Source organism: Hermetia illucens, chromosome 1 (genome assembly GCF_905115235.1).
Source record: "Hermetia illucens chromosome 1, iHerIll2.2.curated.20191125, whole genome shotgun sequence".
Taxonomy (NCBI): domain Eukaryota; kingdom Metazoa; phylum Arthropoda; class Insecta; order Diptera; family Stratiomyidae; genus Hermetia; species Hermetia illucens.
The window spans coordinates 125,668,299-125,694,208 of record NC_051849.1 but is presented as its reverse complement, the minus strand read 5'-3'; the positions used below and the strand labels follow the sequence as shown (position 1 = coordinate 125,694,208).

Sequence of the window (25,910 nt, the reverse complement as noted above, 5' to 3'; positions counted from 1 at the left end):
GTGGTATTGACATGGTGCTGCATATGGTGCTTCACTGGTTTGTAAACTATTTTCCGTAGTGATGTTGCGAAATTTTCGGAGGAGTGTGCGAATGCGATGGTCGGCAACGCCCTCGAAAATTAACGACAGAGTGTTATCTTGGCAGGTAGAAATCTCCCCTGACGTTTGTAACGAGGTTGCGGGGTCTATCAATGTTCTGTTCTACAAGTCAACCAGCAGCCCATAATGACACAGGAAGTCTGCGTCTAATATGGGGATGCTGATATTCACTAAAATGAAGCGCAATGAAAACGTTCGGTGGAGTCCAAACCTCACGTCCACCTGCCTATAGCCATAGGTGTTGACGGGAGATGAGTTCGCGGCCGCTAAACGTGGCTTTTGCGGAATAAGGGTGTTCAGACGAGGTACAGGGAGAACCGACACCTCAGTCGACCAGGAAGCAACGTCTACTTAGGAGGTTGAAGGTTGTGAGGCGGCGTGGAACTGCGCTTCGGGTAGCCGTCGTTGAGCCCTCCAGCGAGACTAGTCTTTTATTACGCTAGTCGCTTGAGCTCCATATTTCCGGTGGTACTAACAAACCGTCGAGGCCAATGAGGGTCCCGGCGTACGACTACCCGAACGTCCCCTTCGGGAATCAGATCTTGACCATGATTCCGATCGAGATCTGCCTCCCAAACGAAAGTACCTACTGTCGCATTGAGCTTTGTAACCGGTTCGGCCAATGCCGTCACCATCGACTTCAGTTCGTTGATTTCTCGAGTTGTATCTTGGGAAACTTCCGCGACCACGGGGCGCGTGTGCACCTCGTGCACTTTGTTTGCCATGGCGGACAGCACCTCCAGCAATCTCGAGTCCGCGCAGGCCAAAATGGTGCGGGTGTTCTTAGGAAGTTGCTGCAATTAGAGAGACTTTAGCAGCTCCGAGCCGACCTTATCCTCACCCAGCTGCTTCATTTCTCATAGCAACTGGCTAGGGGTACGGTCGCCTAGCGTCAGCTCATTCAGCAAGTGAATCGGCTTTGCTTCCTCACTCACTGAAAGGCGCCGGATCAGCTGCTCCTTAAAGCGGACGTACGAGCACTCCTCCAACATGTCCGTGACGAGTCCTATGATCTCCTCGTTGAGACCGATAAGCGCGTGGTTAATCCTTGTGGCGACCGCCATAAGGCCCGTCAGCGCAAATTTTGCCTCCAACTAGCGAAACCACACAGTCGGGATGCGTCACCAAAAGGGAGGCACCCTAACCGCGACTGCCACCAGCGGCGGCCCGGCAGAGACCAGAGGGAGTAAATGCCGAAAAGAAAACTGAAAAAAATGACCGTAGCGAAAAATATTATAAATACAAATGCTAACAATAATAGTAAATGAAACTCCACCGAAGTCGGTCCCAAGCCCGGTTGTGAAAGGAGGAGGGATGGATAGCTTCAGTCTGAATGGCTGTACACCACCGCAGCGTCTCAGGGGTAGGTAAGGAAAGTGCTAGAAACCGCTAGTCGTGGGGCGGTTCGACGTCTAGGCGCCACGACGACCAGGAGCACAGCTCCGCCTGCTGCAGCTGTTTCGCCACAACCTGTAGCGACCACTTCAGCAGGTTCGCGTAGGAAGCGGATGAAATGGACTGAAGAAATGAACCTCTTCATCATCCGCTCCTACTACGAAATAACGGCGGGGGCGGGTACAACATCTTACCGCCCCTTGTTGCACCAGAGATTCGTCGAGCGTTTCCCGCAATTCGCGCACGTGACTGTGCAGCGAGTCGCAGACCAGTACCGCTTTATTACTCGCAGCGACACAATTCCGGCCACCATCAGAGAGCGTGTTCGACTTGAAGTCATCGGGCAAATTGGTGACCGAGAGTCGATGGAGGCAGAGGTGGCAGCATCAAGAACACCACCCCGCACTGCAGGTAACAGTTTCAGTACTCGCCGAAGCCCTCTTCTCCACCGTCCAGCTGAGGTTTCCGCTGAGGTTCGGGACGAATTTCAAAGAGCGTGAATTCTCGGATATGGATCCTTTGCATAGACCAGATATTCCCAGGCTCTATGCATCTCCAACAACTCCGGGAATTCTATCTCAAATGATGAGATTGCATCTGGACTGTGTGCTGATATGTCGCTGCTATAACTACAATCACTTGTGTGTTGTGATGCAGGTGCGGCTATCAGATTGCACGGTCAGAAGATTCGCTTTCGTGTTATTGGTTTGGGTGACAAAAGGGATCCACCATGAAAAATTCGTCTGGAACGTCAGCAGGACTCACTAAGGCAGGACATTGCTAGACTGATTCAGATCAGCACTGGCAGTGCCAGTCGACGGGTGAGAAATAAAGTGCAGAGGGTTTACCGGAACTATGCCATCCCCTATCAGACACCTTTAGTTGAAATTCTGGACACACTAAAACAGAAACTTTCTGTCATATGCAGTCGGTTAAGGCGGTATGGCGAAAGTTATTCCAGACGTGTCCAGAATGCAACATACGCGAGGAACCAGCGGAGCTTTTTCAGATCTCTCAACGAATCCCAACAGAGCGCCCAGACAATACAGTTCTCGGTGACGGAAGCGAAAGAGTATTGGGGTGGACTTTGGCGGTTACCCGCCCAGCATGCTCAGCATGCTGAGTGGATCACCGCCGAAGGCACCCGCCATGCCAATACACCTGGCATGAATTTGGGGATGTTACCGAAGAGGAAGTTCGACGAGCCATAAACAGCTCGAAGAACTGGAGGGGCCCAGGTCTGGATCGGGTGCAGAATTTCTGGTATAAGAAATATACCAGCGTACACAGTCGGTTGGCAAGCAGTATAAATGAGGTCATGAGTCGGCCGGAGGAATTTCCACCTTTCCTCACTGCGGGGATTACCTACCTTATCCCTAAGAAGGACACGGTGCAGGACCCCGCAGACTCAAGACCGATCACTTGCTTACCAACCCTCTACAAATTCATCACGTCCATTATTAGTGGAAGGGTCAATGCGCACGTCGAGACCAACAACATTCTGTCCGAGGAGCAGAAGGACTGCCGAGTTGGGTCAAGGGGTTGCAAAGAGCAACTCATTATCGACTCGGTAGTTGTAGGACAAGCAACTAGAGGCCAAAGAAACCTCTTCAGTTGCTATATCGATTATGCCAAGGATTTTGATAGCGTTCCGCATACCTGGCTAATCGATATCCTACATCTGTATCGCATTGATCCAAAACTAATAAAGTTTTTGGCGATAGTTATGGAAGGGTGGTATACCACCTTATCGGTGCATACATCTGAGGGTGCTAATATCTCAGAGCCCATCCGTATACGGAGGGGCATTTTCCAGGGGGATTCGTTGAGTCCCCTTTGGTTTTGTATGGCACTGAACCCCCTTTCATGGTTACTGAATGATGCTAGAGGGCATGGTTTTGCAATAAAGTATGGCCTACGTGCTAAGTGTGAACTGACACACTTGATGTACCTAGATGACATCAAGCTGTATGCTGGTACTGACAACCATCTTAGAAGTCTGTTGCGAATAATAGACATGTTCAGCCGTGATATTCGGATGGAGTTTGGATTAGACAAGTGTCGAATCCAAGCCATCCGCAAAGGTCATCACGAGTGGGATGCCGAACATAGCATTGGTGACCTCCACTTCGAAGCTATGACCGAGACAGACTTCTACAAGTACCTAGGAATTCTGCAAGGAACCCATGCTCGAGTTGGTGATCTAGAGGAAGCTCTGCTGTCCGAATTCCTGCGACGTGTAAAGCTGGTGCTGAAATCGCATCTCTCGGGCAAGAATAAAATAATCGCGTTGAATGTATTCGCTGTCCCTTCACTGGCTTATGCATTAGGAATATTGCCGTGGACGAAGACCGACCTGGAAAACGTCCAGCGGCGGATACGGACAACTATGTCCAAATTCCGAATGCATCACCCAAAGTCTGCCGTGTAGCGGATGAACCTGCCTCGTGACATCGGAGGTAGGGGCGTGGTTGACGTGGCGGCACAACATCATCGCCAAGTCGACTCGCTGCGCGCTTATTTTTACAGCAAAGAGCAGGCGAGTCTCTTGCATGCGGCTGTCTGTAAGGCAGACTATGGACTGACTCCACTTAACTTGAAGGATCGATCTTTCAATCCTCTGAGTGGGGTGAAGTCGGACCAAGAGCGGATCGATGAATGGAAGTCGAAGGCAATGCACGGTAAACACGTGAATTGTCTTTGGCAGCCATTTGTCGATTTGCATCTGTCGAACAGATGGCTGTGTGCTGGGGAGCTCTTTGCTGAGACGGACGGGTTCATGTGTGCCATTCAGGATGGCGTGGTCGCCACCCGAGCTTATAAAAAGCTCATCATGGAAGAACGGGTGGAGAACGACCAGTGCAGAATGTGTGGTTCGGCGTTAGAGACGTTGAACCATCTCATTTCTGGCTGTACTGTTATGGCACCGGTGCACTACATCACCAGGCATAATGTTGTATGTAAGGTTATCCATCAAAACCTTGTATATAAGCATGGGCTGATCACGGGAACATGTTCGGTTTACCGATATGAGCCGCAGGCAGTACTTGATAGTTCTGCTTACAGCATGTATTGGGACCGGCAAGTTCTGACTGATCGCCATACCGCACACAACAAGCCTGACGTACTGTTAGTTGACAAGACGGGTCGCTCCACGTATATTATTGATGTTGCTGTCCCCCATAATAGCAACATTGAACGAAAATACGTGGAGAAGAAGGTGAACTATGAGCTATTGGCTCGTGAAATCAAAGAAATTTGGCGTCTCGAGCGGGTAGTTGTAGTTCCCATAATATTGTCAGCTACTGGTATTGTACCTAAATCCCTCACGGCTTCCCTTGATGTCCTGGGACTTTCGCACAGTCTGGTTCAAACCATGCAGAAGTACACCATTCTGCATACGTGCTCGATGTTGTGGGGAGTACTCGACGGATTCTCCCACTGACCTACCACCGGCCACCACCACCAGTTCCCCTTTAGTTTTTAAGTAGGTAGGATCGTCCGAGCCTAAATGCTTGGCACTTAGTGCTGGTATTAGGTAAAATCCGGCATCTGACGAGATTGTGATAACTCGGAAATAAATGAAATTGTAAATTGAAGTGTAAAGTAAAAAGTAATAATAAAACAATATAGTTAGTCAAATAAAACGAAAAACTGAAGATGTTGCCAGCTTCGTCTTAGCATAAGTTGCAATCCTCAAAGTGCGATTGATTGACTGACTTGGCGCGTTCTTTTTGTATTTTCCCTGTCCGCTGGAATTTCTTTTGTCCAACCGAGTTGCTAACAAAATCTTGGATAATTGCTTCTGGACTAACAAATCACTTCTCTGTTATGCCTTTCACCGGATTCGATGTTTCGATAAATATTGGATATTTTACAATTGGAAATTGCCGACAAAAGACAATTCGAGGAAATTTAATTTAATGAAAACTGTTGTTTATTCCAGGGTACTTTTTTTTCAGCGTGGGGGTCACCACTTTAGCCACGCGGAATTGAAACCCTACTTTTTTACATAATGTTATTAAATATTTTCTGTTTGTAAATCGTACGGTCTAATGTTTCTCACGTTTCACATATCAGTCATAACAGGAGTGTTACATTTCATGGCCGAAACGTTGGATATAAAACTAACGTCACGAAGTCAAATCGAATCCATTCTAATCTAATTTTATGAAAACTATCCTTTGACATTTCCTTCACCCCAGTCCCATGTCAGACCGTGTTTCTGCGGCCAATAAATGCAACGGTGGAATGATGGCGCCTACGATAATTCACCTAAATGATGCCGGACACACAGGATTATTCCAGATGTCTCCAAATGGATCAAACGAGGATACGGTGAGGTTAGTTACCAACTAACTCAATTCCTAAGCGGATACCTTTATCGCTTCGGGCGTGACGACTCCCCATATTGCCCAACATGCATGATGATTCCGGAGAATGCGTTGTTTTTAACTACACGCGGTTCGCCGCACACAGAGTGGAAGCGGATGTTGACGCCGGGGTACGGTTAACACCCGAGAATATCGTGGGCCACATACTAGCCTTTGAAACGTCTCGGAGGGCGCTGGAAAAATTATCCACAATCTGCTAAGGAAGTAGGAGTTTCGGAGGAAAATTACAAATAACGACACGAGGCGCAGTTCGTAACTGATCCTCCCCCGAAATGGCACCTCTGGGCAAGCGAAGGAGAAGGAGGGGGTTTTAGTGACCAAAAGTTTCACATAATCGTATGGCAGAAGCCAGCGTAGGTTTTGCAACTTTCCACCTTCCAAGGCATAAAAAAAAAGACAGACAGACGTCAAAAACTGTATTTCCTTTTCAGATATTTTTCTATTATGCAATAATAAGAAACCAATGTAGAGTCTTAAATCAAATAAAAGCCGCTGTGAAATAGACACCATCACGCAGCAACGAGAAATTTCTCCTTTCTGTGAACTTCATTTTACTCAGCCTTCAATATTGTGGATCAAACTAAAAGCACAAAATAGCTGGATATTTTTCTGTCCACATGAAACAAGGTTCGAAATATCTCTCGGTTATTCAAGAAGCATTTTATTCAATGGAGCTGGAATATTGCAGCTACAACCTCAATCCACTGCTAATCATCTCACGATGTATCTTCTCTTTTTCAGCCTTTGTCCCGTTCACAAGCGGGGTCGGCTCGTCGTGATCGGCTTCGCCATTTTGCTCTATCGAATCCCTGATCTGGGTGCAATCTCAAGGCTTTCAAATCCCCATCTAGCATATCAAGCCACCATTGTTTAGGTCTGCCTTTTGGTCGTTTAACATCGACTTCGATGTTCAGACCAATCTTGGCAAGTGAATTCTCGTTGGCATGAATTGCGTGACCATACCATCGAAGACGCCTCTCTCGCAATTTTTCCACGATCGGTGCAACCTCATAACGATCGCGGATATCCTCATTTCGGATGTGATCTAATCGTGTGACGCCACTGGTCCAACGTAGCATCTTCGTCTCCATTACCGCAAGTCGCCGTTCATTGTCTTTTATAGTCGGCCAACACTCAGAACCATAGAGAGCGACTGGACGGGCGACATTGCGGTAAATTGTAGATTTGAGACGTTCGTTCATACGTCGATCACAAAGAACACCAGTTGTGGAACGCCACTTCATCCAGGTTGCGTTAATGCGTGAAGCAATTTCATAACGCAGTTCTCCATTGGCTGATAGAGTTGACCCGAGGTATTTAAATCGCTTAGTTCTGGGCAGATCACTGCCGCTGACAGTGATTGTGCCTCTTTCATGGGTTTCGGTCGTCAAAAATTCAGTTTTGTTTAAATTCAATCTGAGACCGTGTTGCATGAGGCGATCATTCCATTTTTGAACAAGTTGCTCGAGATCATTTTTGCTATCAGATGCTAGGAAAACATCATCTGCATAAAGCAGTGTGTAGGGCGCTGGACGTTGGATATCCCGTGTGACGGTGTCCATAACAACAACAAAGAGGAGTGGTGAGAGGGCGCTTCCTTGATGAACACCAACAGAGACACGAAGCGGTTTTGATACACCCGCCATACTTCGAACTTTACTTTTCGGATCGTGGTAGAGTGTTGTCGTAAAGCATACCAGATGAGTTCGTGTGGTACACGGTCAAACGCTTTCTCAAGATCCAGAAAGGCAATGTAAAGAGGGCGATGCTTCTCACGGTGTTTCTCCATGAGTAACCGCGCAGCGTGTATTGCGTCAGTAGTTCCGTAGTTCTTGACAAATCCGGCTTGATTCACGGTTATTTCAACGATTTCGCGAATACGGTTGTCAAGAATGCGTTCAAAAATCTTCATGGTTTGGGAAAGTAACCGGATCGAACAGTAATTTGAACATTCTGCTGAACTACCTTTCTTTTTCCATATTGGAACAGTGGTAGTTTCTTGCCAGTCAGATGGTGTTCTTCCTTCCTGAATAACCCGGTTAAAGAATTCACTGAGCCACAGTGTTGGCTCCCAGCTCTTCGCTTTCCAAAGTTCAGATGCGATGTCGTCAGGTCCTGTTGCTTTCCCCGACTTCATTTGTTTTATTGCCTCCTCGACTTCAGTTGCGCTAACATGAAAGTCCTGCGGGTTTAACGTGAGCATCTGCCGTGAGGGCATAATCCCACGGTCCTCTTTGGACACGGATTGATTTTGGGACCACAATCACATCCCCGCCATGCAAGCACAGCGGTACTGAGTGCAGGCTCAGCATTCATACCATTGGATGCGAGGCCTATCTAAGACCTCTGCCGCAACTAAGGAGTACGGCACCCGAGTTGTATAGCGCAACTCCACGCTCGAGCTCCGAGGAGCTCTGCCCGCGATGTAGGCATAACCACAACCACCATGAAACTCCCACAAGGGGGCGAACCGCAAATAACCGGGCCGAGAACACATCCTCCAGGAATTCTCCTGGAGCATGTGCTCTCAGAAGGCCATCCCGGTTCCCATGGTACCAGATAACCTCTGGTAAGGCTTCGTCGCAGAGCTACTTCAGATGAGTCCCTTGCAGACTCCGGTCTGATCGCCCTCCTCGAGTACATGGGTACTACGGTCCTCTTAAGACACGGATTGATTTTGTGACCACAATCGGAGCCCCGCTGGGACAAGCAACAACGGTACCAGTCTATACCAAGTGCATGGCTTAGCATTCATACTGGTGGATGCAAGAATTACCTAAATCTCTACCGAACTATGGAGTACGGCACCCGTGTTGATACGCAACACCACGTCGAGGCCTGAAGGTCTCTTCTCGCTTGAGCATAACCACAACCACCATGAAACTCCCACTAGGGGGGGCAACCGCTAATAACCGAGCTGTCCTCACATACAACAGAAGTTCACCCGAAGTATGTAAGTCCAGGGGCTTTCCCGGTTCCCATGATACCAGTATACCCCTGGTAACGTTTCGTGACCAATTTGCCACTTCAAATGAGTCCCCGTGCAGACTCGGGTCTGATCGCCCTAATTAGGCATTTGGAGCATTCGCCTACTGAATCACGGTCGGCAAACCAAAGTGATTACAGCGTCTCCCGGTGCCACCACTATGGAGGTTCTCCTTGGCCACTTGGTTTTGGTTTGGCCGACAGGGTTGCCGCCCCGTCTTCCTCACCGCCATCTCTCAGCACCAGTTGCGCTGACAGTGAAGCCCATAGTGTTTTACGTAGGCACCTGTCGTGAGACTTAATCCTACGGTCCTCTTCAGACACGGATTGATTTTGTGACCACAATCAGAGCCCCGCTGAGACAAGCAAGAACGGTACCAGTCTATACCAAGTGCATGGCTTAGCATTCATACTGGTGGATGCAAGAATTACCTAAATCGCTACCGAACTATGGAGTACGGCACCCGTGTTGATACGCAACATCACGTCGAGGCCCGAAGGTCTCTTCTCGCTTGAGCATAACAACCACCATGAAACTCCCACAGGGGGGCTTACCACAAATAACCGAGCTGTACTCACATACAACGGGAGTTCACCCGAAGTATGATAGTCTAGGAGCTTTCCCGGTTCCCATGGTACCAGTATACCCCTGGTAAGGTTTCGTGACCAATTTGCCACTTCAGATGAGTCCCCGTGATTAGGTCTTTGGAGCATTCGCCTACTGAATCACGGCCGGCAAACCAAAGTGATTACAGCGTCTCCCGGTGCCACCACTATGGAGGTTCTCCTCGACCACTTGGTTTTGGTTTGGCCGATAGGGTTGCCGCCCCATCTTCCTCGCCGCCACCTCTGAGCACCAACAGGCAATCAGTTTTGAACTAAGGACGGAGCCAGGGGGCCGGAGATCCCCATATCGGAAGCTGAAATCAAAAAGAATGCCTGAGTGGTCTGCAAAAGCAAGAGATAAACAATCATTCATGGAGGCGTGGGTCGACCGGCCAAGCGTAGCAGGCGCCTCAACGGATAGAGCTCTCCAAGCCACGCAATTCATCTCTGAAGCATGTGACGCATCGATTCCTAGGAGGAGCACATTCCCCACTAGAGGACCCAATCATTGGTAGAATAGGGAACTGGCCAGCCTTCGACTGATTTGCCATCAAGTCAGACGGCTTAGAGGGCAATAGATTGGATCGATCAAGGGCAAAAGGAGAATTCATATAAGCAGTCCTGGAAGAAGCTCAAGCTTTGTTCGAAGGCGAACAAAATCCCGTGGGGTAGCTAGCTCTATAAAATCGTGACGGGGCGGTTCGGAGATCGTTCATTCCTGCAGATCACGTGCGCTATCCTTTGAGTCCACCGACCCTTTCCCGGGCGTTCCCACCGCTCTTGCCATATATTTATGGATCTCTCCCTCTCGGTGTTCTTCATCTGCAATAAGGGAGAGATTGCTTCGCATGGTATATATTCGCCATCTCATCTGCCAAGATGTCAACCGGCATCATTCCAGAGATGACGAATGCTGCATCATCTGAGACAGTCCTGAAGGCAGAGCACACCCCCAGGGCTGTCCTCCTGTAGACTGCATTCAGATTGCTAGTATTAACTCGCATCCGCAACGCCTCGCTCCAAACTGGGGTCGCATAAGGCACGATTGAGGTTACCACCCTGGCTATAAGCAACCTTAAGGTATGCGTGGCCCTCCCACGTTCGGCATCATCCTCGATAGGGCCATACTAGCAGTGGGTGATTTATCACAAACATACTGCACGTGTTGCTTATAGCCCAGCTACCTGCTTATCACCCCAAGTATTTAATGGTCGGCTTGGAAGTGATGATATGATTCCCGATTCTAACACAGGCGTAATTTCTCTTCCGGCGCTCCGTGATGAGGACCGCTTCCGTTTTTTCCTCCACAAGCGTCAGAACAGAGCTCTCTAACCAGCATTTGACAGCACTGATTGCTTCGCTTGAGTATAACTCAGCATCTTCGAGATGCTTTGCGACAACAACCAGCGCTATGTCGTCAGCGTAACCCACCACTGTCGCTTCCTCTGGAAGGGGAAGATTAAGAACATCGTTGTACATAATGTTCCACAGTAGTGGGCCCAATACGAAGCCCTGTGGGACACCCGCGGAAACAACGTACTCCTCCGGTCCGTCGTCGGTGTCATACCATAGCCTCCCTTCAGTTAAGTAACTATCGACGATAGCAGCGAGATAGGCGGGAACGCCAACCTTCGCCAGGGATTTGCGTATTTGATTCCAATTGGCCGAATTGGATGCATTTTTCACGTCCAGAGTTACTACCATGCAATATTCCCTGGTACTACCCTTTCCGTGGATTGCATCTTCGGCCAAGGTAGTAACCAATTTTATGGCATCAATGGTTGATCTGGCTTTACGGAACCCATACTGCCGATCTGAAAGGCCGCCTTGGCTCTCAACAACCGGGAGTAATCTGTTATAGATTACCCGCTCTAGCATTTTCCCCACCGTGTCCAAAAGACATATGGGTCGGTATGAGGATTGTTCACCTGGAGGTTTACCAGGCTTCGGCAGAAATATCAACTTCTGTCGCTTCCATGCCGCTGGAAATATTTCTTCGGATATGCACGCTTCGAACAACTCAGCGAACATGTCCGGCCTGGATTTCACGGGAAGCTTAAGGGGCTTATTCGGTACTCCGTCCAGGCCCGGTGCTTTATTGTCTCCTATTCTACCGCAGATCTCCAGGAGCTCGTCTCTGGTGACTGGCGGGATTGCCATCACATCCAGAGGTGGTTGGAATGTGTCGGTGCTCCCCTCTTCCTGGGGGAATAACCCCTGGATGATTTTCAGCAAGAGGGAAGGACACGTAATCTGCGGAGATGAACGGCCTCTGAATCGTTCTATCACCATTCCATAAGCTCTCCCCCACGGGTTTACGTCCGCTTTTGAGCAGAGCTCCTTAGAGCAATTCCTCTTGCTTCGCTGGATGGCGAGCTTGAGGGTATTGCGGGCTGCCTTGTAGGCGCGCTCTTTCTGCCCTTGATCGACTCTACCTACCGCCCTCTGAGCCGCTTTTCTGGCTCGCTGGTAGGCTGATCGAAGACTGGTCAGTTCATCATTCCACCAGTAGTTTGGTCTCCTACTGGGGAATGCGCACCTCCTAGGCATGGACGCGTCACATGCTTTGGCGATGCATTGAGCCAGATGGATGGCCCTTTCCATAGAGGCGCCTGCTTTATCAGGTTGATCTAACCACACCTCTATGAAGGTCTGCTCATCTAAAGATGTTACAGACCAGCCTGAAGTCTATTTCGGTTTCGGGCATGATGGGTCTTTGCCCTGTGGCTGGATACATGTCTCAAAGAAGATTGCCTGGTGATCGCTGTGGGTGTAGCGTTCCCTGACGCACCAGGACATACCTCGCGTCAGCGCAGGGCTGGCAAAGGTCAGGTCTACAACAGAGTATGACTCTCCTTTCTGAAAGGTGTTTACAGCCACTCTAGGGCCCAGGCATTGAAATCACCAGCAATCACCTTTGGACTTCATCCCCTTGCGTCGAGAACAAGATCATCAAGCATTTGCTCGAATTCAGACAGTGTCAAACTTGGTGGGGCGTAGCAGCTGTATACATATACACCACTTATTTTTGCCCATACAAAGCCACTGGCTGCCTGACTTGCAGTACATTGTATGACCTGTCGACCACAAACCCATATCGCCGCTCCACCAGTCGAATCTGTAACCCATACGCCACCGTGACGGTTTCTGTACGGCGCACTTTTGATGGCGATTTCCATCTCAGATTCGAACGTGGTCGGATTGATCAATACTGCTGGTGCATACCTTCGCGAAGTGCCCAAACATGAGGCATTTAAACCATCTCTTTAGTGAAGTCTTTTCTCTTAAACGGTAGACAACCCATCCAATCCGAACTTTTCCGGCCGCCAACAACTTCTGCTCTGTCTCCGCTGGTACTCGTATTGTGGCCGTTCGAGTACCGCCATAGGCTCATCGTAAACTCACAACAGACTCCTTTGTAAGGTCTTTCAACTTGAATTGTTCCTTCAGAGCAGTACAAATTTCGCCTTTCGATGTCACTTCATCGAGATCTTTACATTGTATATAGATCTCATGTTTTTAGGCATGCACTGCGGCATTCTCCCCAAGTGAGTTTTTCACTTGAGTGCGAAAGTCATCAGCTTTGCCCACGCTGGATCTTTTCAGCTCGAACATGAAATCTTCTTTCTGGGTTCTTCGGATTCTGTTCACATTTCCGCTCAGATCTTTTAGGTCGGGATCTGCTTTGACCCTCTTCGCGTAGGACAGATTGCCCTTACTGGAGACAACAACCGCATCTAGACGAGTTCGCGCTTTTGCTTTTCGTTTCGCTTTTTTGTTGGTAACTTTAGTCCATCCATCGTTTTCGTTTGTCTTGGGTTTCGCAACGCTGGTCGTCTTTCCTAGATTCGCAGTAGGCTTTCCTCCTTCTGAGCTGTTGTTGCTGGTTTTTAGAATGTCCTGTCCACCTTTTTTCTCTTAGGCGCCTGCTGATTATTTATAGGATCCCCCTCGTTTTGACGTACTCGCTTATTTCTCTGGGATTCGATGGTAGTACAGTTAGGCGTCACTTGGGTCGCTTGTGATACTGTTGGCACAGCGGGGTTCGGCGTGCCCTTATTATTCTTTTCTTGTCCTGCTTGTCCTAGATAAACTCGGACAGCTCAACTATTTTTGCTCCAAGCTGGGTGAAAGGTAATTCGTCCGGATCGGGACTCTGACCCTATAAGTCCCGGCAGGGTTACTCCTTCACTTTTGGCCTGTACTTTATCCTTCATCGTCTTTGGCATTGGTGGAGATCTCAAAGTTGATGAGCTTCTTTTGAATGGATCTCTTCCTTGTTCCTGGAGCACTTCCTTCTTGAACATGAGCGCTGGGTATTGTCACGGTTTTTGTTGTCCAAAAAGCTGCCTTTAGTTCATCTTTGTTTGCTCTTGTTATTAGCGTTCTCGGTAAGGTTGCAGTTCGCTTGAAAACCTCCTTCTCCAGATCCAAATCACTTGTAGCATTATATGCCAAGGTGGCTAAGTTGCCCACCACCGAGGCACTGCGGTCGAGGGATATCGACGACCTGGAGCCTGCTTGTTCACTCCTGAAAGCCGCCGGTACTGGGGTTCCGAGCCCCTGCACCGTAAGTTTCCTCCTTCTCTCGTCTTCCATGATGGTTTTATGTTCAGGGTATCCTTCCCATAGACATTTTGGTCCGCGCACCAGAGATGAGCAAACACAAGCCCATGCATAGTCAGAAAAGAAAAGTACATGAACACATCAATAGGTATGCCCCAACCCGCCAGCTGGGGTCGCGCCTGATGGGAGATCTGGCCACTCCTCAAAGGTCTGTCTTTTTTTTTTTTATACGTTGGAAGGTGGAAAGATTCAAAACCTACCGCTGGCTCCTGCCATACGGTTATGTGAGACTTTCACTCACTAAAACCACCTTCTTCTCCTTCGCTTACCCCGCGGTACTGCCATTTCGGTATTACATCGCGGGGCAGGATCAGTTATGAACTGCGGCTTCTGTCGTTATTTGTCACTTTACTCCGAAGCTCCTCCCTCCTCAGCAGATTGTGGATCACCTTCATTAATTTTTCCATCGTCCTCCAAGATGTTTCAGAGGCTAGCATATAGTCCACGATATTCTCGGGTGTCAACCGTGCTTCGGCGTCAATTTCCGCCTCCGCTCTGTGTGCAACGAACCGCGGGCAGTTAAAAACAGCATCCTCCGCATCTTCCGGAATCATCACGCATGTTGGGCAATACGGGGAGTCATCACGCGCGAAGCGATAAAGGTATGCACGGTACCCTCCGTGTTCGCATAGGAATTGAGTTAGGTGGTAACTAACCTCACCGTGTCTCCCCTTGATCCATTTAGAGACATCTGGGATAATCCTGTGTGTCCAGCGTCCTTTAGGTGAATCATCCCACCTTTTCTGCCATTCCAAAATAGAATCGCTTAGTGCCAATTGCCGACGATTGGTATAAGACTCACCGATTGCATACGATGGGTCATAGAGGCGTCGACCCTCATTCGCCAAGATGTCGATGGGGATCATGCCGGCTATCACACAAGCTGCTTCATCTGAAGTTGTACGGTAAGCGCATGATGTACGTAATGTGCTCAATCGGTATGGGGCTGCGATTTTTCTTCTGTTTGCTTCCACCTTCAAAGACGATGCCCAGACTGGAGCTGCATAAAGCAAGATGGAGCTAACAACTCTCGAGATCAGGAGCCGACGGCTTTGCCTAGGACCACCTATATTTGGCAACATTCTTGCCAACAATGTAGCCACTCCGGAAGCCTTGGTTGCTAAATTTTCAAGATGAGACTTGAATTTCAGTCTTTGGTCCACCATAACTCCTAAGTATTTAGGCGTTGGCTGCGACTGTATTACGTGTTCTCCAATCCTGATCTTCATCGACGTCTGGTTCCTTCGCTTTGTAATCAAAACTACCTCGGTTTTTATGCTCCGCGAATGTCAGACCAGCTTCCTCTAGCCAAGACCTGATTTCAAAAATTGCCTCGTTTGTGAGTACCTCGATCTCATCAATGTCTTGTGCGACGATAGTTACTCCGATATCGTCTGCGAAACCAATGAGTGTCACTCCTTTGGGTAGTTGCAACTTTAGAATTCCGTCATACATTATTATCCACAGGAGACGACCGAGGACTGATCCTTGTGGAACCCCTCAGGTTGTTGTATACGTTTTAGGTCCATCGTCCGAATCGTAACACAATATCCTCTCCCGGAAAAATTTCATGACTATGTGCACTAGATATTTAGGACCGCCCAATTTGGTTAAAGCCGCAATTATTTTGTTCCATTTTGCTGTATTAAAGGCATTCTTCACATCGAGAGGAACTACCGCACAAGATTTAGTGGCCTCCAGTGCTTTTTCCGCAATTTCCGTCACCGTGCTGATGGCATTGACAGTAGATCTTGCCTTTCGGAATCCGAACTGCCTGTCTGAGAGACCACCCTCCCTTTCTGTGATTGGTACAATCCTATTGAAGATGACCCGTTCGAAAAGTTTGCCGATGCCGTTTAGCAGGCATATAGGTCTATAAGACGAAGGATCACCCAAAGGTTTATTTGGCTTCGGGATTAGCACAAGCTTCTATTTCCGCCACTCTTCCGGGAAAATCTCATCTTTGAGGCATGTGGTAAATGTTTCAGAGAACCACGTTGGAACTGTCTTGACGGCCACTGTCAATGCTTTATTCGGAATGCCGTCTAAGCTTTATTTTCGGCAATCTTCTTCGAAGCTTCCAGGACTTCTTTCGTGGTTACCTCGGGAATTTCACCGAGATCTACCTGGGCAGTGGGTAGGTTCGACTCACTTGAAACGTATGGGAAGACAGTGCTAATGATTTCCCGCAGCAAATCAGAGTTGGTGATCGGCGGTGAGCGCTTTCCCTTGATTGTTGTCATAACTGCCTTGTATGCACCTCCCCATGGGTCGAAGTCCGCTTCCTTGCATAATCTCTTGAAGTGTTCAGTTTTACTTCTAGAGATGGCTGCTTGCAATGCTTTCCTCGCCTTCTTATATTGGTTGTGCAACTCTTCAGATTCAGACCGGTTTCTGCTACGTTGGCTGTGTCTTCTGGCTTTAAGGCAAACTTTACGAAGTTCTTCGATTTCGGCATTCCACCAGAAGTTGGGCATTCGTTTTTTGAGTACTGTGCGGCGAGGCATGAAAGCGTCACAAGCCTTTTGTAACTTTTCAAGGACCTGCACCACCTTTTCTCGTGCATTTCCCACCGGCATCGCTTCCTGCAGAAGTATTTCCTCGAACATTTCTTCATCAAGTTTTTTGGAGGTCGAACCCGATATTGCAGTGTTCTTGATTCGCTTTGCTCCTGTCGTACGCTCCATCTGGAAGATGATAGCCTGATGGTCACTGTGCGTATATTCCTCGCTCACATGCCATTCGAGATCCTTAGATAATGAATCGCTAACAAAGATAAGGTCTATTACCGATCCCATATCCCGTCTCCGAAAAGTATTGACGCCGCCAGTATTTGCCAGGACAACGTTCAAACGTGTAAATACTACGAGCAATATGCAGCCTCTAGCATTTGTTTCGCGACTTCCCCAATCTTCGGCCCGCGCGTTAAAATCGCCAGCTATTATTATTGGGTTGTGGCAGCTTGCTTCGGAAGCTAATTTTTCCAACATCAATGCGAATTCCTCTAGCGTGAGGCTCGGCGCAGCGTAGCAGCTGAATACGTGAATGCCGCCTACCTTAGCTCGTGTGAATCCGTCTTCTATCCTATTGCTCGTATTTTCGATCGCTCGGTTTCCGCAAGTCCAGATTGTCGCTTTGCCGCTTCTGTCTGATACAAAGACACCACTGTGGAAGTCTTTGTAATATTCGCATATAATGGCAACGTCAATTTCATATTCCAGCACGCTTTGAGAAAGCAGCTCCTGAGCTGCCTGACAATGGTTTAAATTCAGCTGTAGGAATTTCAATTGCGAAAAACTGAAATCGCCTTTTTAAACGCCGGACATCGGTAACTGCCTGTGACATGATCGACGTTACTCTCCTCTGTTTCTCTGCATAGCAGGCATTTAGGATTCACATTGCACTCTTTGGCAATATACCCTTCTTCTCCACATTTTCGGCACAACTTAGATCTATCGTACTTGCTTGAACAGTTTCTCGAGATGTGTCCAAATTCCAGGCATTTGGAACACCTCTTTGGCGATATCTGTTTTCGCAGTCGACAGCTGACCTAGCCGACGCGTATTTTGCCAACAGTAACAGCCTTTTTTGCTGCTTCGAATGGTATGGCTATTGTGGCCGTCTGAGTACCATCATATGCTTTTCGGAGCCTTATCACATTGGACTCAAGGATCGAATCTAGGCCGAGTTGAGTCTTTAAGGCCTCGCAGATCTCCGCTTTTGTGGTGATCTCATCCAGGTCCTTGCATTTAATTAGCATTGAGTCCTGGCTCACCTTTACCTCAGCTACTTTGCCCAGTGATGACTCGATCTTCTTATGTAAATCGTGGGACTTACTCTCTCCTGGCCTAAACTCAAGGAGCAAATCGCCTTTCTGCGTGCGTCTTATACGGTTCACGTGTTCACCCAAGTCCAAGAGGGAACTGTCTGTTTTTACTTTCCGTAAGATTTCTGCATATGTCAGGTCGCTTGTTGATTTTATAATAAGCGCATCGGGCTGTGACCTCTTTTGTGGCCTGCCTTTTCGCTCTACTTTAGTCCAAGTAGAGTCACTGACGCGTATCTCCTGATGGTTTGGTAAACTTTCACCGGGAAAGTTTGTTGATTGCACTTGCTGTACTTTGCCCTTCTTGCGCTTTAGAGTCCGCTCTGGGGATTCAATATTAGCGTCCCTATGGCATTTGCGGGGCTCTGCTATTTTTTTTTTCACGGTCCACTGCTAGATTATCAGCTCTAGTCCGAGTTTCTATCAGGTGGATTGATTTTGAGGACGTTTGTGTTGCTACTTCTACTGTAACCTTTTTGTTCTGAGAGCTGTGTAGTTCGTTTCGTGCTTCAAAATACATCGATCTGATAGCACGCACTTGGCTTTTTATTTCGCCGTGCACGTTGTGCCGGGGACCTACAAACTCCATCAGGTTCAAAATCATCTCCCCTAACTTTGCAAAAGCGTCTTTTTCCTCGCCATTTACAGCATTAACACTGTTTGCTGCCGAGTTTTTCGTTACACTTGTAGTTGGTATGCGCTCTAATATCCGATCTCCTCCACTTTTCCCTGTCGGCGACCTCAATACTCTAGCGCTGCGCCTGAAAGGATCGTTAGCGTTTTTAAACGGCTCCTCTTTAGCACAACCACTGTTCAGATAAAACAATTCTGTCTGTCCGTCTGTCTATCTGTCTGTCTGTCACACTAGATTTATTCGGAAACGACTGGATCGATTGTCACAAGTATGTCATCTGTTGTTCCCTTTACATGCAGCAACTGGCACCATTTTGTGTTAAGTTTAAGGGGGGGCTCCCCATACATGTGAATGGAGGGTGCAAAATTTTTTCTTCACATAATGTGGCCCTGTGGGGTATCAAATTAAAGGGCTCAATTAGTACTTTTCGAAACTGATTCCATATTTGATATTGGGTGAAACATAGGGGAGTGAGGGTTGAAAATACGACCCCTAAAAAGTGTAACAGGTCTCGTTCTTAGAACCTACCCAACCGAAAAATCTGTTGCATCTCTACGAAATCTAGGCCTGAAAATACATCCGGTTCCGATATCTGCACAAATAAAGTTAATAATAGTATATTTCGACATTTTAGAAATTTACCCGGCAACCCCACTTATGTTCATCCCAGAATTATAAAATTTGGCAATATGGCATGAGTATAACGAAGAACATAATGCACAAGTTGGTCAAGTTTGAAGAAAATTAAACCATTATTAACAAAGTTATGGGGTGTGAAACTTTGGTATTTTTTGCGAATTTCGTGCATTCTGTAACCTGTATGACGTCATCATCACATATCAATTCATCAATACCACATCGAAATGAGTTCTTATGAATGAGGTCGCAAAGAATTATTTTGTTTTAGTTTTTTAGTCACTTGTACATGTAGGTATATAGTATATGCTTGCTAACGAAGTTTGCGGGTAGTTTCTAATTCAGATAGAGATATTTATACATTAAACCAGCGGCATTTAATATACGCACTATATATGTACATCTGTTTGTTTAGGGTGAGCATATCTATGGCTGTAATAAGTACCTACGTCTTATAGTTTGGAAAAATATGAAGGATTATGTTGGATTTGTAGCTATGTACGGATAGAAAAATATGCGTTGAAGTTTCTTACATAAGATGAACACAAAACCTGAAAACCTGAAGCGTGAGCTTCCGGTATTCCGACTTGTTTTAAATTGAATGGAATGGAAAAGTTTTGCGCACGTTCTACCGCGGCGGGAGTTGCACCAACCAAATTCAGCGCAAAGAGCTGGTGTTAATATGCGCCTACGCGGTTGCGAGCAGGTGGCTGCGAGTTGCTGCAAGCGCGTGGTAGTATCTATCACAACAATAGATATAACAGCTGTTTATGGCTTGGCACATCTCAGCGAGAACTAAACGAAGAGCTTGATTAAAGATTAATTTCGGGCTAATGGTAATGGATCTTAATGGAATTAGTGCGCAAATTATGCTTAGAAATTTTTCTTTTATTGGACGCTTGGTGAAAGCAAACACGCATAGATCCATGTTTGCCTGTGAGGAGGAAAATAGTAGATGCATCCAAGATCAGTCTTTCAGATGCATGCGTTTTCTGCTGAACTAGGACGTGAGAAAACCATCTAGCCGACATCGACACACCGAAACACCAATATCACTTACCTACCTCGTCCCTACTCGAAAGGTGCACATGAGATTGCGTGCCCTTTGCCGCTGGAGTTTCCGTCCTGTGTATGATTTCCTTGGGTGGAAGTAAAACATCACACATATTCTACAGGCTTTAGTGACTTGCGTATGAAAAAATCTACGCGTTTTGGTGATGGTGGGATGTATCTGACGGATAGGAGTTGGAAATATACATAAGGAAATCATTTAGGTCCCATCGAACACCGACACATCAATACATGAATTATAAGCGCCACGCACCACTTAGCTACCTTGTATCTAACCCGTGTATATACCACCACATTCCGTGCTAGACGCTCTATTTGTTCCTCCTATTTTCCTATGAGGTTAGAATTTGGCTACTTCATTTTCATTTTAAATGAGCATTCCACCGAAAATAAGAAAATTGCGCTAGTATTATCGCCGAATGTATATACCAACATATGTACATATTCATTATTGTTATTTAATTGATTCAATGTCTGTCTCTCCGTTCATCTTGTGTTTGTCTGTCATACCCGATTTACGTACAAACAGCTAAACTTATTGTCAGGAAATATTGTAAGAAGGTGTGGTCTGTGAGTTCCTTTACATATAGCAAGCATTTGCGTTGAGCAGGTGGCGGTGCAAAAACAAGTGCCAGTTTTTGTTTAGAAAATATAGTCATGTGGAATATCAAATGGAAGGGCTCAATTAATACTTTTGGAAACAGATTTCATTTATGATATTGGGTGGAACATGGGAACTCAAAATGTGAGCTCCAAAAAGTGAAGTGGAACCTATGCAGCCGAAAAATTAGAAACGGAAATAATAATAATAATGCATCTATACGAAATTCCGCCCTTAAAATACATCCCGTTCCTACATCTGCTCAAATAAAGTCATTAATGGTATATTACCAATGTCCGAGATTTCCCTGAAAACCTCTTTAAAGATTATCTTCGAAAATGTTTTTTTTTCGCCAGTATAAGTGAATAATATAAGACATAATTCTGTAATGTGTTAAGCCAATCCAACTAATCTCAGAGGAATTTTTAATCGAAAGGGCAGTCCAGCAGGGTTGTATTTTGTCACTGAAAATGTTTCTTCTCGTTATCAGTGACGATCCTCTTACTGCCTTGGCTGGATGTCGTGGAGGGAGCGGGTTCGATATATTAATAAAGCTTTCGTTATATGTATGTTAGGTCTGCTACATGCAGTAATGCGAAAATATTCAGATGCATGCGATCAATTTGGACATGTATATGCATTAACATGTACGCATCAATATGCGGTAATAGACAATGGTTGTTTGTTTAGTAAGGACATAATATTTATGTCTCCAATATACCATTTAGATCTAGAAGTTTGTCATATATAAAGATTATTAAATATAAGGCAGAAATGCTTATCATCATTTGTCATTGATTTTTCAGTGGGGTCATCTAGCAGGAACAGCTGAACAGTTGAATTGTATGCTCAAACATGCGGAAGGATCTGGTGATTTGTGGAATAAGCAGTTGATAAGTCCTTGTACTAGGAGAGGTAGTCTCATTTCAACTTCATCCAAACAAAAGCCCAACGACTGGGTAGTAATTCCAGTGTTTAGCGATATTGTAAAACTGGCGTTGGAAGCAAGAGAGGATTGCCTAATAAGGTATGTAATTATTTGATAAATTAATAAAGTGACCAAGTAACATATATATACATGTCTGGGATTTAGTCATGAGCTTCTCAAGCAAGTGTCCGGATAGCTCTGTGGTTAGAGCACTAGGCTGTCGTACGGAAGGTTGCGGTTCAAATCTGGCTGGTGGCAGTGGAATTTGTTTCATGATTTGACGTCGGATACCAGTCGACTCAGCTGTGAATGAGTACCTGAGTCAAATCAAGGTAATAATCTCGGGCGCGCAAATGCTGACCACATCGCCTCATACAGGGTACTGCAATCCTGTAGTGTACCGGTCCGGTCTTGAATGAAGTGCTCTAACACACTTCAAGGCCATGATCCAATATGGATTGTTGTGCCAACGATTATTATTATTATTCTCAAGCTCGTTAAATAAAACCCCCGATCTACTTCACTACATATGTAAAAATTAAACATAATCACAATTAATCTACATCAAATCGAGCACGCGCTGATGTCTTGCTCATCGCAAGCGGTGGGAATGTTGTAGACTTCTTTTATTTCTCAGCGGTGTTGTGGGCTAAACTGGCTTATTATTCGAGTCATCAAAGCTGATAATCGAAAGCGACCTATGAATTCTTTCAGACAAGACAGGTTGACATGAAATTTAGAGAGAGGCATAAGAAATAAAAGTTATATAGCGCGGATCTGCTGTTGTTGTTGCATCCTTGCTTTCTAACCACTCAGCTATCCGGATTTTTCCCGAAACTACACCAAAACAACAAATTTTCAGAATTTATTGCGAGGGCCTAAATATAGTAGTTTCTCAAGGGATTCAACTTACTGCTTACTTTCAATTTATATGAGAAAACCATGTTTTGTTATTGATTTTTATATCAATAATTCAGATAATTACATTATTTTGATTAGAGCTTCGTTATTTTTTAACGCTCAAGCACTTTAAAAGAGCTATATATCAATTTCCACTAGAATTTACCGTTTTTGTGTTTTTTGACCTTGAATGTACATCGGCGCTACATAACTTTTCTTTCTTATGCCACCCTCCCCCCGCCTTAAATTTAATTTCAATCGGTCTTGGCTGAAAGAATTCGGAGTTCGCAACCGATTTTCAGCTTTAATGATTGGACTATATGAAATGTTGCCTCCGCGTTATCGCTTCGGAATACCGTCACGGCCCCGGGCTGCTGCAGGCTTCGGCTGAATGGGAGCAACAGGCTGGCCAATAATGGCACCATAGCACTCTCCTTTCAATGCTGCAGAATGAAACCGTTTTAAGACTCTTGGGGACCACTGTTTTCAAGGATGGAGGCAGGATTGTTGGAGCGTCGTTGCTGATAATTGATGGAGACGTCGTTGCTTCCGATGTTAGCGGCAGTGATGATAGGCCCTTAGCTTTCTGGGCTGTTGGCGAAGGCCATTGAGGTGTTGATCATACTGTGCTGCGTAAGTCGGGGAATGAGGCACCATCGGATTGGCCACTGACCGTTCAGAAAGAATTTCCACGCGCGTAACGACATTTTTTCGATTGTCATCACTACGCGTGCAATGCTGACCGCATTACCTTCTATAGGATATTCTGTAGTGTTACGGTCTTAAATGATCCAATTGATTGTTGCGCCAACGATTATTACCACTATTGAAAGTAGTTTCTCCCCCGTTTAAGTAGGATGTGCAGACTAACATCAATAAATACTAATGGCTCCTCAGAATCTAGCTGTTGCAAAAAAAAGTTGATGATCTTATAAAACAGGGTATTTGTAGACATTCAAATAGCTGTTGGTCATCTCCACACCATATGTTTCTTAAGCCAAATGGCGAAGGAAGGCCCTGCGGAGACTACAGGCGTCTGAATGAACAGACGACTCCCGACCGATACCCTATTCCACTCATCCATGACTTCGCGCATTCCTTAACAAACTGCTGTGTTTTCACAACCTTGGATCTGGCCAAGACGTATCACCAAATCCCTGTAGCTCCCGAAGTCATCTCGAAAACGACTATTTGCACAGCTTCCGGACTTTTGGAATTCTCCAGGATAACACTTGGTTTGTGAAATATCTGCGCTAGGCTGTAAACGCAGACATTTCAGAGACTCATCCACTCTGTCCTACGAAACTTGAACTTTTGTTTCGTCTGCATGGATGATGTTATGTCCGCCTCTTTTTCCGAATCTAAGCATTTGGATCACGTCGAGTGCATTTTTCAACGTCTCCTTCAACCTTTCAACTCCTTTCTAGACGTCGGAAAACGCGAATTCCTACAAAAGCAGGTGAAATTTCTTCAAGTCAACCCAACTCAACGCAACTGCAGCGCCTACGATCGTGAGCTACTTGCCGCGTAACCCTCCATTAAATACTTCCGCTTTTTTATTGAGGGCAACCGTTCGCTGCGTTCACGGATCACAAACCCTTTCGCGCTTAAACAAAAGCCCGAAAGAGCGTCTCGTCGTTAAATTCGGCAACTGAGCTTCATCAGCCAGTTTACTCCCGACATCCAACACGTGTCTGGAAAAAACAAAATTGTTGCGGACGCTTTGAAGTTACAGTCCCCGCCGAAGTCGATTACACGGCAATCGCCAAGGCGGGGAGACAACGCAAAGCATCAGTGTCCGAGGACAAACTTCAATACAAGTTCAAGGAGTTTCCTCTCTTCGGCTTAAACGGCTACTTGCTCTGCGAGACCTAAGGCAAGGAGGCCAAGACCATTTACTCCCTCTGATTTTCGCAGGTAAGCATTTCACGCAGTACACGGTCTTGCGCACCCAGGCATAAGGACGACGAACAAGGTAGTCACCGGAAAATATTTTCAGACAGACAGTGCATCGCGTGCCAGAAGTATAAGATCAACAAGTCGGAATACCGGAAGCTCGCGCTTCGGATATAAAGGTTTTGTGTTCATCTTATGTAAGAAATTTCAACGCATATTTTTCTATCCGTATTTAGCTACAAATTCAACATAATCCTTCATATTTTTCCAAACTACGAGACATACGTACATATTACAGCCATAGATATTACGCTCACCCTAAACAAACAAACTGCCTATTTCCGAATACTGTACACATATATGCACGTATATAAATTGATCGTACCCATATTTCCGATTTACTTCTTATATCTATTTGAATTAGGCACTACCCGCAAAGTTCATTAGCACGCATATATTATGATATATACCTACATGCACACATGTCTGGCTGGCAAATAACTAAAAAAACTAAAACAAAATAATTCTCTGCGACCCAATTCACAAGAACTTATTTCGTTGTGGTATTGACGAATTGATATGTGATGATGACGTCATGCAGGTTGTAGAGTGTACGAAATTCACAAAAAATTGTAAAGTTTCACCTCCTATAACTTTGTTAATAATAATTGGATTTTCTTCAAACTTGACCAAATTGTGCATTATATTCTTCATTACACGCATGCCGAATTTTGTACTTCTGGGATGAACATAAAAGGGGTGCCGGGTAAATTTCTAAAATGTGGAAATATACTATTATTAACTTTATTTGTGCAGATATCGGAACCGGATATATTTTGAGGCCTAGATTTCGTAGAGATGCGCCACTGTGATTTTTTTTCAGATTTTTCGGTTGGATAGGTTCTGAGAACGAGACCTGTTACACTTTTTGGGGGTCATATTTTGAGCCCTCACTCCTCCATGTTTCACCCAATATCAAATATTGCACCAGTTTCGAAAAGTACGTATGGCTACATTCTGTGAAAAATCAACGAGGAAGTTGCAGTGACTGAGAAAATCCGCAGTCGAACAGCCGACGTAACCGCAGACTGTGTTGCACATTGTGGTTTCCGTACGTGCGATTGATGAGGAGTTAGCTGAAGTAAACGTAAAAGCGGTCACTTCTTTTTTTAGAATCGACTTCGGGGGGAGAGAGGTAACGAAGCCGGAATAAACTAAAAACTTGGCATGCCAATTTCTGTCGTACACGCAGAGATCGCGAGTGGCGGTAATTGTGTCCGTGGAAGGCATTAACGAAAGAGCATGGGGGCCTG

The 25,910-nt window shown here is 46.1% G+C and overlaps 1 protein-coding gene across 4 annotated transcripts in view; it reads left to right on the top strand.

Annotated features, from left to right (window-relative positions):
* Window positions 1-25,910, top strand: part of LOC119647214 (ras-GEF domain-containing family member 1B) — a 1,018,095-nt gene that overhangs the window by 795,234 nt on the left and 196,951 nt on the right. For all 4 annotated transcript variants that reach the window (XM_038048042.1, XM_038048043.1, XM_038048040.1 and 1 more), the window contains one exon: window positions 21,680-21,900. In XM_038048042.1, coding sequence (XP_037903970.1) covers window positions 21,680-21,900 — 221 coding nt within the window. The remainder of the gene's footprint in view (window positions 1-21,679; window positions 21,901-25,910) is intronic.